Source organism: Taudactylus pleione, unplaced genomic scaffold, assembly GCF_031769625.1.
Source record: "Taudactylus pleione unplaced genomic scaffold, aTauple2 ptg001381l, whole genome shotgun sequence".
Classification (NCBI taxonomy): Eukaryota; Metazoa; Chordata; class Amphibia; order Anura; family Myobatrachidae; genus Taudactylus; species Taudactylus pleione.
In genome coordinates this window covers 395,733-411,223 of record NW_028285781.1, presented here as the reverse complement: position 1 = coordinate 411,223, position 15,491 = coordinate 395,733, and the positions used below count along the sequence as shown (strand labels likewise).

Sequence of the window (15,491 nt, the reverse complement as noted above, 5' to 3'; positions counted from 1 at the left end):
AAAAACCTGTGGCGAGTGAACAAATTTCTTCTTTTTGTGGACTGTATAGGCATGGTACTGTACTTCCATCGTCACTGCACGTCACTCCCAGGTACAAATACTGAAGGGGATCTATACACTACCCTGTGTATTTGATGGACACAGACACATACACACACACTGACACAGATACACACACGCACGCTGACACAGATGTACCCACTCCGACACAGGCGCACCCACTCCGACACAGACGCAACCACGCTGACACAGACGCACCCACGCTGACATATACGCACACACGCTGACATAGATGCACCCACAGATGCACCCACGCTGACACAGATGCATCCACAATGACACAAATGCACCCATGCTGACACAGACGCACCCACGCTGACAGACGCACCCACGCTGACACAGACGCACCCACGCTGACAGACGCACCCACACTGACAGACGCACACGCTGACAGATGCACCCACGCTGACAGACGCACCCACGCTGACTCAGACGCACCCACGCTGACACAGACGGACCCACACTGACAGACACACCCACGCTGACAGACGCAGCCATGCTGACACAGATACACCACCCACGCTGACTCAGACGCACCCACACTGACACACGTACCCACACTGACACAGACGCACCCACGCTGACACGCACACGCTGACAGACGCACCCACACTGACAGACGCACACGCTGACAGACGCACCCACACTGACAGACGCACCCACGCTGACAGACGCACACGCTGACAGACGCACCCACGCTGACTCAGAGGCACCCACGCTGACACAGACGGACCCACGCTGACACAGACGGACCCACGCTGACAGACGCAGCCATGCTGACACAGATACACCACCCACGCTGACTCAGACGCACCCACACTGACACATACGCACCCACGCTGACAAACGCACACGCGGACAGACGCACCCACGCTGACACAGACGCACCCACACTGACAGATGCACACGCTGACAGACGCACCCACGCTGACAGACACACCCACGCTGACACAGACGGACCCACGCTGACACAGACGGACCCAAGCTGACAGACGCACCCACACTGACACAGACGCACCCATGCTGACACAGATACACCAACCACGCTGACTCTGACGCACCCACACTGACAGACGTACCCACACTGACACATATGCACCCACGCTGACAGACGCACCCACGCTGACACAGACGCACCCACGCTGACACGCACACGCTGACAGACGCACCCACGCTGACAGACGCACCCACGCTGACAGACGCACACGCTGACAGACGCACCCACGCTGACTCAGACGCACCCACGCTGACACAGACGGACCCACACTGACAGACGCAGCCATGCTGACACAGATACACCACCCACGATGACTCAGACGCACCCACACTGACACACGTACCCACACTGACACATACGCACCCACGCTGACAAACGCACACGCTGACAGACGCACCCACGCTGACAGACGCACACGCTGACAGACGCACCCACGCTGACACAGACGGACCCAAGCTGACAGACGTACCCACGCTGATACAGACGCACCCACGCTGACACAGACGGACCCAAGCTGACAGACGCACCCACGCTGACACAGACGCACCCATGCTGACAGACGCACACGCTGACAGACGCACCCACGCTGATAGACGCACCCACGCTGACTCAGACGCACCCACGCTGACACAGACGGACCCACGCTGACAGACGCAGCCATGCTGACACAGATACACCACCCACGCTGACTCAGACGCACCCACACTGACACATACGCACCCACGCTGACAAACGCACACGCTGACACAGACGCACCCACGCTGACAGACGCACACGCTGACAGACGCACCCACGCTGACAGACGCACCCACGCTGACTCAGACGCACCCACGCTGACACAGACAGACCCACGCTGACACAGACGGACCCACGCTGACACAGACGCACCCATGCTGACACAGATACACCAACCACGCTGACTCTGACGCACCCACACTGACACAGACGGACCCACACTGACAGACACACCCACGCTGACAGACGCAGCCATGCTGACACAGATACACCACCCACGCTGACTCAGACGCACCCACACTGACACACGTACCCACACTGACACAGACGCACCCACGCTGACACGCACACGCTGACAGACGCACCCACACTGACAGACGCACACGCTGACAGACGCACCCACACTGACAGACGCACCCACGCTGACAGACGCACACGCTGACAGACGCACCCACGCTGACTCAGACGCACCCACGCTGACACAGACGGACCCACGCTGACACAGACGGACCCACGCTGACAGACGCAGCCATGCTGACACAGATACACCACCCACGCTGACTCAGACGCACCCACACTGACACATACGCACCCACGCTGACAAACGCACACGCGGACAGACGCACCCACGCTGACACAGACGCACCCACACTGACAGATGCACACGCTGACAGACGCACCCACGCTGACAGACACACCCACGCTGACACAGACGGACCCAAGCTGACAGACGCACCCACACTGACACAGACGCACCCATGCTGACACAGATACACCAACCACGCTGACTCTGACGCACCCACACTGACAGACGTACCCACACTGACACATATGCACCCACGCTGACACAGACGGACCCACGCTGACACAGACGGACCCAAGCTGACAGACGCACCCACGCTGACACAGACGCACCCATGCTGACACAGATATACCAACCACGCTCACTCTGACGCACCCACACTGACAGACGTACCCACGCTGACACATATGCACCCACGCTGACACAGACGCACCCACGCTGACACAGACGCACCCACGCTGACAGACGTACCCACGCTGACACAGATGCACCCACGCTGACAGATGCACACGCTGACAGACGCACCCACGCTGACTCAGACGCACCCACGCTGACACAGACGCACCCACGCTGACTCAGACGCACCCACACTGACACACGTACCCACACTGACACATACGCACCCACGCTGACACAGGCGCACCCATGCTGACACAGATATACCAACCACGCTGACTCTGACGCACCCACACTGACAGACGTACCCACGCTGACACATATGCACCCACGCTGACACAGACGCACCCACGCTGACACAGAAGCACCCACGCTGACAGACGTACCCACGCTGACACAGATGCACCCACGCTGACAGATGCACACGCTGACAGACGCACCCACGCTGACACAGACGCACCCACGCTGACTCAGACACACCCACGCTGACACAGACGCACACACGCTGACACAGACGCACACACGCTGACACAGATGTACACACGCTGACAGATACACACACGCTGACACATATGCACACGTGCTGACTCAGACGCGCACACACTGACACATATGCAGACAGAGACACACACACGCTGACACATATGCACCACACAGAAACATGGGGGGGGAGAGCGGAGAGCGGGCGGTGCAGGTATGATGCAGTAGAGCCGTCGGATGCCCCTGGGATTCCAGTCGCCCCTAGGCATTTGCTTATAATGCCTATGCCTAGGGCCGGCTCTGCCAGGAATAAAAGTTTAATAAGGAAAAAAATAAAATTTTAAAGAGAAATGCCCTGGCCTACCTCCACGCAGGGAGACTGCTCATGTGCCGCACGTGGGTGGCTATCATTCTCCCGCGTGCTGCAGCGCAGGACCTGAACCTGCGTTGGCGGCGTCCCAGACGCAGGACTAAGGCACGCACCACCGTGCCAGCCAATAGCTTGTGGCAGCTCTGAGACCATTGAAGCTCAGATTCCTTTACGGTAATGTCTAAATCCCCTTCACGAGAGGACCCTGACGTCATCAGCCAGTGTCCAGCGTCATTCCCTGCCATCCAAGTGGGCATAGAGGGGGAATGTAGCCATGTAGCGAGCCACCGTGCCTAAAGCGTGGCGAGCGCAGTGAGCCCGCGATGGTAAAACAAAATTGTTTAAGTGGGCACATAGTTCTTTTTTTGCTGGCTGTCATGTGCTGGAACTGCACTTCCGCCCTCACTCACGTCACTTCCAGGTCCCTGGCACGAAGGGGAAATACAGCCAACCTTTCCTTTTCGGCACGATGCTAGACATTGTGCAGCAGCGCCACCTCGTGGACAGATGCTGGAAGCACCTTTTATAACATAAATAAACAAACGTCCATTTTTTCACGAGGCTGAAGTTGGCTTCTTATTCGTGCTCCAGCCTCTTATTCACTTCTTATTCAGAAAATGTTATATTAAAACATTTGGTACTTGTGTACTTTATGGACTCATTGCAGAGAGAACCTAATGCATACTTCCCAACTTTTATTCTCTCCGAAGAGAAACACTTTGCCCGAAAAGGGGGTGGGGCTTTGATGAAAGGGGTGTAGCCTCTGAAATGGGGCGGAGCCTCATGGCAACCCCCGTTTATGGCACTATAGGGGGCGTGCCTAGCACTCTCCGATATGCTGGGCAGCCCCAGGCTCTCCTTACATAGGTGAACAGATAGATTGTGCATGCGCACGGCATCTGCTCACCTTCTGGACACACGCTGCTCTGCAGCGGTATGTGCTCTCCCAACTTCCAGCCCGCGGGTGGGACAGCGGGACAGTCCCAGAAAAACAGGACTGTTCCGCTAAATGCCGGACAGTTGGGAGGTATGCCAATGAATGTTTAAAATGGTACTTGTTTTCTTTACATACACAAGTACTGAAAGTTGTCCCCACCTAAAGAAGAAAGTTGTCCCTTCGCGAGCTTGCTGCGCTCGCCACAAGGTTATATTCCCCCTTTCTGCCCACTTGGATGGCAGGGAATGATGCTGGACACTGGCTGATGACGTCAGGGTCCTCTCCGTGAAGGGGATTTAGACATTACCATGATGGATAATAATGAGGGTTCTCTCTGCAATGAGTCCGTAAAGTACACAAGTACCAAACATTTAAATATAGTTAGAACACTAAGTTAACACTATGGGAACAAAGAATTGTGTCCCATACACAGATTTCAATTGTATTTTTCCTGGCTCAATAAGATTTGGGGCATAAATAGGGCATTAAAGTGGCACAGGCACCACATTTTGTCATTTTGAATAAGCTGTACTTGTGCAGGGGTTAACCAGCCTCGGTCAACAAGTTTCACTTGGAACCCACAGAGGGTGGTCACATACATATAACCCACTAGCAAATGGCAAAAGGGTTATATGTATGTGACCACCCTCTGTGGGTTCCAAGTGTACTGTTTGTTGACCGAGGCTAGTTAACCCCTGCACAACTACAGCTTCTTATTCAAAATGACAAAATGTGGTGCCTGTGCCCGCTTTACTGCCCTACTCATGCCAAAATCCTTGTTGGTCAAGGCAAATGGCAAGTGGGTCATATGTACCTGACCACCCTCTGAGTTTCAAGTGTAAAATTTGATGACCGAAGCTAGTTAACCCCTGCACAACTAAAAGTTCTTATTCACAATGACAAAATGTGTTGCTTGTGCCCGTTTCACTGCCCTATTCATGCCAAAATCCTTATTGTGCCAGGAAAATAACAATTGAAAACTGTGTAAGGGACACAATTCTTTGTTTACATAGTGTTAGTTTAGTGATCTAATTTTATTTAAATATTTTAATATAATAGTTTCTGAATAAGAAGCTGGAAAATGAATAAGAAGTGAATAAGAAGCTGGCCGAATAAAAAGACAACTTCAGCCTCGTCCCTGAGCAAGTCTTAAGGGGCCTATCCATTAGCAGATAAATTGAACGATATATCGTTCAAGTTATTTGTTAATGGATAGGCCCTGAACGATGACAGATGCGCACTCCCGCCGCCAATAAATTGAATCTTTCATCTCTCCAACATGTTGGACAATAATCGCATATAGCTGTATGATATTAGAAATATCTGGCAGTTTATATGCGGTAAACGACGAATGACGAAAGATATTAGCAGCAGCTACAGAGCGCTGCAGAGGAAAAGATCCACTCCCTGAATGATGTCATGTGATATCGTTCGTTTGCCAAAATCTGTCATGTACATGACAGATATCGTTCAGCACAGCCACCGGAATTTTCAAGGGCTATCTTTTGTCTTTCATCACTCAGAAATACATCTGCTAATGGATAGGCCCCTTTACACTTCCAAGTGATCGTATAGATCAGGGATGGGGAACCTCAGTATAAGGCCCCCGGAATCATTTGGTCTGGCCCTCTGAACTTTTTTATGCTAGCCTCATCTTAATGGTATCTTGCAGCCAGATTCTATGCAGCAGTACTGCCTGGAGCATCCTTATGATGCTTCAGACGGTCACACTGCTGCCCTTACAGCTCCCTGGAGCATCCTCAGGATGCTCCGGGCATTGCTGTGGTCTGCACCGGGCCCACAAATAATGTTATAGATATCAAAATGGCCCTCAGCAGAAAAAAGGTTCCCCACCCCTGGTATAGATAGCAGAACTGAAGACCTTTTTTTTTTTCTTTATTTAACTGACTGGGCTATATACCCTTCAGGGTGCCAGCCCCCATCTGTACAACCCTAGAGCACTTAAAGCTGCCTCCTCCCATGTTCACCCTCAGCAGTCTGCACAAATCAGAATAAGGGGTAAATTTACTAAGATGGGAGTTCTATTAAGAAGTGATGTTGCCCATAGCAACCAATCAGATTCTACTTTTCATTGATCTAGCACCTTCTAGAAGATAATACCTGGAATCTCATTGGGTGCTATGGGCAACATCACTTCTTAATAGAACGCCCATCTTAGTAAATTTACCCTTAAGAGTCACCCAGTGTCATGTCAAACCGGCTTGCGAGCTGTATATATAGGCTTCAGTCGGTGACATGTGATCTCACTAGCCACTAAGAAGTAATTTGAAGAGCGACCAATGAGAGGTACTGTTACATGGTGCGTTCCACTCTTAAAGTCCTGCTGTGCGGTCCAACCAGCGCCGGTGGTGACGCTGCTGAGCATGGACTCCGGCCCGGAGGAGCTGATGCCACGGCTGCTGCCGGTGGGTGACTGCGACCTTCCCATGGACTACGATCCTACAGCCCCCCCTCGGACCCCGCAGGAGTATCTCAGACGAGTCCAGTAAGTGATAAGCTCCACGTTGCTGCGGCATTGGGACCTGTGCTGCTGCTGCCGCCCGCTACTCTGCTGTGGGGACAGGAGAGAACTCTGGATCTGCTGCAGGAGAGCACATAGTGGCTGCATGGTGCTGGGCATTCCTTATGCGGCACCACGGTTATGTTGTACGTGTGCGCGATGCATCATGCAGCTGCCACTGAGTATATGCAGCTCCAGGAGACCGCATTGCCATGCATTCCTCAGCCATCAGTGTACTCGGGTTTCTCTCTAATGGGGTTAGACTTCCATGTTGTTGCCCTGTGTACATGCATCTACCACACGTGCCAAGATACATGTCCTCTGCTTTATCTATTTCACTTTTCAATGCAGCAGCTTCAGACACTGGAGTCATTTGCTTTTGGATGCACTTTTTTTGTTTAACATTTACTTATATAGTGACATTATATTCTCTGGTTCTTTATAGTTTGGTTGTTAACTGTCTTTTTGTTTTGGTTTTTCCCTTCTGCTTCCAGGATTGAAGCTGCACGGTGCCCAGATGTCGTCATTGCACAGATTGATCCTAAAAAATTGAGAAAGAAGCAGACAGTCAGTATAGCAGTGAGTAACAATCTAGCTCTCCTGTTATTATCCTGCTGTCTCACTGCCACACATGGATTATTCCAAAAGCCTCTAAAGTAGGAGAGTTGAAGTACTTTCATTTTGGGGTTGAAAAAGTCCAAAGTTGGGGGACAAACTTTAAAAACTAGCGAAATAGACTCCAGGAGGGCCCCCCAAGTATGCCCCCAGGTGTTTTTAAGTTTGCAGGTGGTTGCGGCAGGTGGATTTTTAATGTGGGGTTTTTGTTTTTTTGTTTTTTTTAAACTTCACTTTAGCAACTTTACAATATGCTAGCACCCATTTTTGTGTACCCCAAATTTGCTGGGACTACTTATTTTCTGAAAAAAAACCTGCTAAATGCTATTCTTCGCCACTACAAAGACGCTAATTAACAGCTGTTTAGAGCATTTAAGTACCCCAAATACCTTCTGCAGGCCTATTCGGGGGTATCTATAGTGATCCCCAATGTCAGTGCATCTTTTGGGTGGTGGTAGGCTGATTTCCCCAAATCTGACAGGACTTTTCGCCAGGTCGGAATTCCCTGGCTCCCGTTTTAGCCGATTTCTAATTGAATGCAGGAACGAGCGCAAACTAGTCGCCGAAAAGTTCAGCATGAGAAAAGTACGGGACTTTTAGTTCCTAATTGAATATACCCCAAAAGCTCTAATACTCTAGAACAGTGATTCCCAACCACCTGTGCTCAATTATGGCTATCCTTAAAACCTGGACTAATAGTGTACCTTGAGGACTGTGGTTGGAAACCCCTGCTGTAGAATGTAGGTAGATTGTTAAATGTAGTTAAAAAATAAGTTTGCATTAGAGCCATTAAAAATCGGGTTACATCCTAAGGATCATCCATCTGAAATGTATAGTAGGAGGACTCTGAAATGGGTACCCCACAATATGCCCTTATTTGTTATGGCTCTATAGGTGCAATCTTATTTAAAGGGGAATAAACAAAACTTGGACTGATAGCGCTTTGCCTTATCCATGCTACAGTATAAATTTCTAACATTTTTAGGTTTTAGTTATATCTACTTCATTGAGGCTTCCAGTCAAAAAGATTTTTGGACAGGCTTTTGTTAACTTGTTGCTTTCCACCTTTTGCAGCACTGTAACTTCTGATGTGATCTTTCAGGCTGTGACTTTTGAACTATTAAAAGGCAACCTGTTTCTATGGGGTCACTTCAATTAGCAGCGAGTTGGGTTCTGCAAGCCACTTTCACAGCAAATTTGCACCGCAAATTGCAGTTCATTTCCGAATTCGCATTGCAAGTTTACAGGGTTTTTATGTGCACCCCCTGACACCTGAAAAATGTCAGGACACGAGCAGAACCCATCCAATGTTGGTTTACCCCTCCAAATGAATAATAATGCGCTTGGATGGGTTTAAACAACATATTTTGGCCAATAAATGTGTTTTCCCGGTGATTTTCTCTAAAAAAGCTCAATGGGTTAAATTATGTGGGACAGGTATGAGGAGGTATTGTATTGATGGGAAAGGGCTTTTTGAACTTGCAAATGGGGTTTAAGAGTGTTTTTCCCAACTTCTTATAAACTTTTATTAAAACACAGCCAAAATCCTCTTTACAGACCTTTTTCTATGCCCTAAAATACTCTTAAGAATTGCTGAAAAACGCTTGCTGACTTTTCCACTGTTAATTTGACAACTTTTAAGTTGTTTTAACTTCAGTGCATTCTTTATGTCCAATAACAGCCATCTATATGGTCCTGCTATCCCAGTTGCCACTCTCTTGGGTCCAGAAGGATTGCAACACTTCATGCACTTCTGCTAGGTCACTTTCTGTAGAAAAGTCGTGCTACCTCACCATTTCTAATTGAATATTTCATTTTTTTGGTGGGTGTGTTGTATGTGAGTTTTTAATTGTGTTGACCCTAATGTGTGAACAAGGTACAAAAGGAGCCCTTGGCTACACAGTTTTGTCCGATAGGAAAGTAATGCTTGTTTAATATGAGTGAGCTGTTGAACGCTAAGCCTGCATGAAATTCATATTAAATGAGTTTAAATTCTAGTTACACTATTTTAATAGAACTCTTGTAAATAATTCCTATGCTCTACCATTTTTGGGGGGGGGGTATAGAAGTTGAGACCAGGGCAGAAAATGTGGCTAAATGTTCTTGGATAATATTATGGCTTAAGTTTTTGTAGAAAAGAAATGTGTGCCTTTTTATATAACGTATAAGCCAGAGGATCCCAGACTCCATCCTCAAGGCACCCTAATGTTCCAGATTTTAAAGATAACCATGCTTTGGCACAGGTAACTTAATTAGTACGTCAGTCAATTTGATCTAACCATGTGTGCTTAACCATAGATATCCTTAAAACCTGGACTGGTTATACCAGAGGTTCCCAAACTGTCCAAGGCACCCTATGTCAAATTCCTCGCTCTTCCTCATAATGTCGTATACTTTGATTTAACTTTGCTACAAGCAAAGTGCTTGCATGAAAAGCTTAAAGGATGAATACATTCAGTATTGAAATAAATACCAAAGGCACTGGTGCAATTATGCACACCAGCGATACATAGTAGTTGAAACATTTATTGTGCACTTCTACTAAAGCTTGCTGTTGTCTTAGCTTTCAGGGTGCCAACCTGCTCCTGAAGGTTATTCACCAAGTCCCCGCTGGCAGCAACAGCAGGTGGCGCAGTTCTCTGCTGTGCGACAGGTAACGAAGAAATGTAAAACTATATTTGTAATGTGTATCTGCTGTGAGTTTGTCTTGCTTTCTGGTGCTGATAGGAATGCAAAATGTAATAGAGCGTTGTCTTCATTTTAGATTACCATTCATGTTTTACTTCAGGCATAATTGTCTATTTTTTTTTTAATTTATTTTTTTAATCAGGACTGAAACTATATAAAACTTAATGACAACTCTCTTATAAAACAAAACCATTAATTTAGGGCAGAGATTCCTGAAAGCCGTAAAAGAAACGGGCAGTGTTAAGTCTTCTGCTTAGACTTTTGGCCATTGTGTGACTAAATCTAATACTTTGTTTTTGCCTATCTTACCTTAGATCAGCGTTTCCCAACCTTTTTAGGGGAATCCAATAGTTTTTTTTCACACCCGATCTCCCGTTTAAAGTGACTGTAGATCTGGGGGAGATATTCAATTGTTTTTGACGCCCATGATTTTTTGCGTATGTCGTGCCAAAATAGACCAGTTTAGCGGCGTTAGGAGGCTAAACCTGTCTAAAGTCCTGGTGCCCAAGACGAGTACTTTTCACTAATTTCTGAGGCAGCAAGTAGCAATCATAGTATCAAACCCGTCAACAGATAAAAATTGAATAGCTGCCATCGGGCATGTAATACTGCTCGGGCGATGCCCCTAGCTCTACAAGTTCTGTGGCATGAGACTGCGTCTGTCGGGCAGTGAGTTAGTGATTTCACTGTATCTGAGGAAGAGCCATGTTTGTTGCCTGCTGATGCAGCTGTGCTGGTCAGTGTCTTGCGCGACTTGCAAGCTCTGCACCCTCGCAGTTGTCACACCTGGAATATGTGTTGATTTCCAGACATGTACTGTCAGGGATTACCAACCGTCAGGATTTGACAGTCTGGCAGAAGTCCAGACTATCTGTTTCTCGTTGTGCCAAGTACTCTGGCAGAACCCCATTTGAGAATCTCTGCATTAGATTACGCAAGATGTAATTTAATTCCACCCAATGTCACAATTTTATAAACCAATGTTTTGGGCCATTTAATGTCCATAAAACATGGTTTTCTCTGTCGTGTGAAAACGGCAATTTTGCTCAGAGAACATGGTGTACTATGTGGCAAACTTGGGCAATACTGCAGGAGTCTACACAAAGACCACTGCATGTAGGATAAAGACCTTACCTACATTTTAAAACTATTTTATTCCATAGATCACTTTGGGATTGCATGTGTAAAAGCCGTGCATACAATGTTTCCTTTGCAGAGTCTCAACAAGCACAGGAGCCACTGGAGATCCCAACCGCTAGATAGCAATGTAACAATGGTGAGTATTGCAGAAACTAAAAGTAACAAAGTTTAATCCATAAATGTTAACTGCAACAATAAAAGTAATCCCTTATAGCTGGCCTGGTACTGTATTGTGAGTTGCTTGCATTCCGATGCCATCACAACTGCACATGGCCTCATGCAAAGTATAAACATATAGTGGTGGTAGGAGCTAATGCTACTTCTCTACTGAAAGGAATTTTTGTCTGGTTTTCCAGTAAAGGAAATCCTACTACTTCTGTTATCTGCAACTATCCTGTGATAAAGAACCATTACATGCCATAGATCCGGTTAGGAAATTAGATCAGATTTTTATTTCCTGTAGGAGCCATCAAGGACCTGCTCCATCTAAACTCCTGCAAGATGCATTAAGGGTGTCATTGTGCAGGCTTACAAGGGGGTTGGATGTGATGTGTCGGAAGTAATAAAGATCCTTCTACAGGATTGATAGTGACCACATGGGCATGAAAGGGCATAGTCTCAAGTGCTCAACCAAGTGTGTAGGTGTAAGCTCTAATAAGCCATATCCTCAATTACATTGTCTTTAAAATTATTTTACTAAACTAATTTTTAATCGGGTGTGGCACCTGAACTTCAGGTTACAACATGCAGGTAGTATACCAATAACTCAATAGTAGCGGTGAGGCGTGGATAAAAAAGGCAGATGGAAGCGATAGGATGAAGAAGGAAAAACTGTATACTCCAGAGCGGGTTAAATGCATTACTAGTGACAATGATGTGGTAAGGGACAGTCTGAATGAATTGTGGGGTTACATGCAGTATCCTGATTCTTGGGTGTTAGTGGTCCCAGGTGTTTGTGCAGCAGCTGGCATGCTTGTTGATGTGTTTGAAACTGGTGCCCGGTAAAAGTGATGTTTCACTGGCCGTACTGGAGTAAGCACCCCCATGACGCTGCAGTGTGCACGTTGTGACTGCCATATAGTTGAAAAGGAAATGGTAACATGATTACAGTTAAGTTTTTAGCGTCCTTCAGGCACTCCATAGTAGCCGGGTTTTCCCACCTGTGTTCTAGTACTGGTCCCCTCCCCCACCTCCTGAATCCTCCCCTGGAAAAAAAATTGGGCTGTTTCCTATAAGGACTATCCTTCTACTAGTGCATGGGCTGGTCAGCAGAAAGCTGGACACTGTTGGAGCACTGTTTTCAACTCTCAGTTTAAAAAAACTAAAACTACTGTAAAGACTAAAATGTGACCCATTTGGTGTATGTTACCCGGGCCTAATGTTTTTTGCTGGCCACAGCTGATATCATATAATTGGCCTAATATCACATGTTGTGCATGGCCAATAAACTGCAGTCCCCTCTTCTCTTTTTTTTTTTTTTTTTAAGGGGATCACATAAGCTAATATGCAACAGATTTTAAAGTGTCTATTTGATCCCCTCTTATTAGTAATCAGAACATGCACAAAATGTACAGGAACAATGGTACTCTATATATACTTTATTTATATAAACTTATGTTTTCACTAAACGTCTACTTTTCTTTATTTGTTAAGTGATAAAACCACATTCCTCCTATATAGACCAAAAACTAACAGATTGCGTTCAACCAAAGTGTCTGTGTGTGTGTGTGTGTGTGTCTGTGTGTGTGTGTGTGTCTGTCTGTGTTTTTACAATGAAACCTCTTTAAATTTCTGTACAGCCAAGCACAGAGGATGAGGAGAGTTGGAAGAAGTTCTGTCTGGGCGAGCGGTTATATTCTGACCTGGCTGCGGCTCTGAATGCTGAAAACCAAAACCCTGGAATTGATTATATAAAGGTATATCTAGAAAAACGATCTGTTTATAAATATGCAAGGCTTTAGTACTTTTTGTGGCAGTTTGTGTAATGTAGAATAATGTAAAAAACAACCTGCACCAAACCTGCCAACACATCGGTGCAGATTCTATTCCTAGCGATGTACGGTATAACCTGTCATTTTCCCACGCAGCCCTATGGGAATACAAGGCCAAATGCACAAGGTTGCAACGTGCTGCTGTCTCCAGCTGTCCAATACCATTTTACTTTGAGTATTATTTGACTGTTAGCAGTGGCTGCGTTAAAATACTGGGGAGAATTACTTATCTTCTAGGGCTGGACACCTTTTTTTTGCCAGGTTTGACCTTTATGCTGCATTTTATTCTAGTGGAAAATGTCAGTACTACAGCCTTTTACATTTAGACGGCTTTTCTGTTGTGTTTTCTCCAATAACAGGTTGGATTCCCACCTTTGCTGAGTATCGTAAGCCGAATGAGTCAGGTGAGACGAGTTATGTCCTACTATGTGCATGAAATGCAGTCCGGTATGCTATATAATAACCTGTCTTCCCCTATTTCTTAGGCAACCGTTACGACTGTACTGGAGTACCTTGTAAACTGGTTTGAAGAGCGAGACTTCACTCCAGAATTGGTATTAATAATATAGTGGAACATGTAGTATTATGTAGGTCTTTAATTCATCAGATGGGGTCATCATCTTACGTCTGGCTTCTAATCTCAGGGTCGGTGGCTATATGCATTGCTCGCTTGTCTGGAGAAACCGCTGCTACCGGAGGCTCATTCCCTTATCAGGCAGTTGGCTCGCAGGTGCTCACAAGTCAGAGCAGAGGTGGTAAGTTCAGCTGGAATTTCTTTTCCTGGCCTGAAAGAAATGAGACGGGACACAGACTCCAGCACTCAGAATCCATGTTCACATTAAACACTACTTTCGGGTTAGCTGCCAACACGTGTAGGGAAATATAGCCCAGAATTATAGGGGGTTTGTCTAGTCTTATTCCCTGAGGTTGCAACAATAATTGCTGCCCAAGACAGCTGCTTCATTATGGCCAAAGCATGCAGATGATTCTGGTAGCGCCGTACTGCCAGAAAAGATCATGGTGCATAGATATTCTCAAAGACGATGCCTACTAAGCCAAAAGTATCTTGGTATGGTTTTCTAAATATCTCTAGGTTGGAAAGGAAGTTTGTTTCCTATCACTTAGACATTGTACTTCTCTTCTTGCAGGAGTGTATGGGTGGGGGGTTTGAAACTTGACTCCTTGAAGATTCTGATAGCAAGTTTTTGCACGTGCAGCTTCCGTATTACTTATGTTATTTGCCAGGCTTACATTGGGGGTATGATAGCATGTTTCTGAAAAATGTTATGCCACATCCTAACAGATCGGTCTGTGTCACCTTGTATGCTATGTGTACCTTATTGGGGTTCTCATTCCTGTGGTTGGACAAGCCCTTTTCTGTCACTGGAGTGTGTTAGAAAAATAATTAAGTTCCTGGCAAACTCTGAGGTATGGAGGAGGAAGTGCTCATGCTCCATTATGGCACCTCTGTACCCCCAGTATTCCCCATTTGTTTTTGTTTTTTATTCTGTTATGAAGGTGTGCTGCTGTCCATATTTTGTTATACTGTGATATTTTATGATGTGACTAAATTGTGGAATTGTTCTGTGCAGGACCACAAGGAAGACGAGAGAGTATCTGCACTAAACTTGTTCATCTGTCTTGTTGGCAGGTAATCACTTGTAAAATGAATCATTGATGCTAGAACATATTTCCAACGTAACTTTTTTTTATCCTTCCCTTTTGTGACATTTTTGTTTCTGAAGAGAAAGTGAGGGTTTTTCGGCCAAGCAACACAATTTGAGTTTACCGCCCAACTTCCCCAATTTTTGTTGGAACTGTCCCGCGTTGAAAACAGCCAGAGCCCAAGTGGGTGTTCTGTCCAAGGCTGTGTTTGTATGGATGAGTGACGTGGCATATTTTTGCATGATTCTGTGCCTGTCAAAATACTGCATCCAAGCTTTGTTTTTACCACCATACTGCATAACTTTGTTTTGCT

At 46.6% G+C, this 15,491-nt stretch overlaps 1 protein-coding gene across 3 annotated transcripts in view; it reads left to right on the top strand.

Moving 5' to 3' along the window:
* The first annotated feature begins 6,868 nt into the window (after positions 1-6,868).
* LOC148442950 (gem-associated protein 2) overlaps positions 6,869-15,491 on the top strand; it is a 32,688-nt gene continuing 24,065 nt past the window's right edge. For 2 of the 3 annotated variants that reach the window (XM_088463473.1, XM_088463471.1), the window contains exons 1-9: positions 6,869-7,064; positions 7,574-7,658; positions 10,258-10,347; positions 11,599-11,658; positions 13,322-13,438; positions 13,873-13,917; positions 13,999-14,067; positions 14,158-14,268; positions 15,106-15,164. In XM_088463473.1, the coding sequence (XP_088319599.1) occupies positions 6,943-7,064; positions 7,574-7,658; positions 10,258-10,347; positions 11,599-11,658; positions 13,322-13,438; positions 13,873-13,917; positions 13,999-14,067; positions 14,158-14,268; positions 15,106-15,164 (758 nt within the window). In that variant the 5' untranslated portion in view covers positions 6,869-6,942. The remainder of the gene's footprint in view (positions 7,065-7,573; positions 7,659-10,257; positions 10,348-11,598; positions 11,659-13,321; positions 13,439-13,872; positions 13,918-13,998; positions 14,068-14,157; positions 14,269-15,105; positions 15,165-15,491) is intronic. The other variant, XM_088463472.1, reaches the window with a different exon arrangement.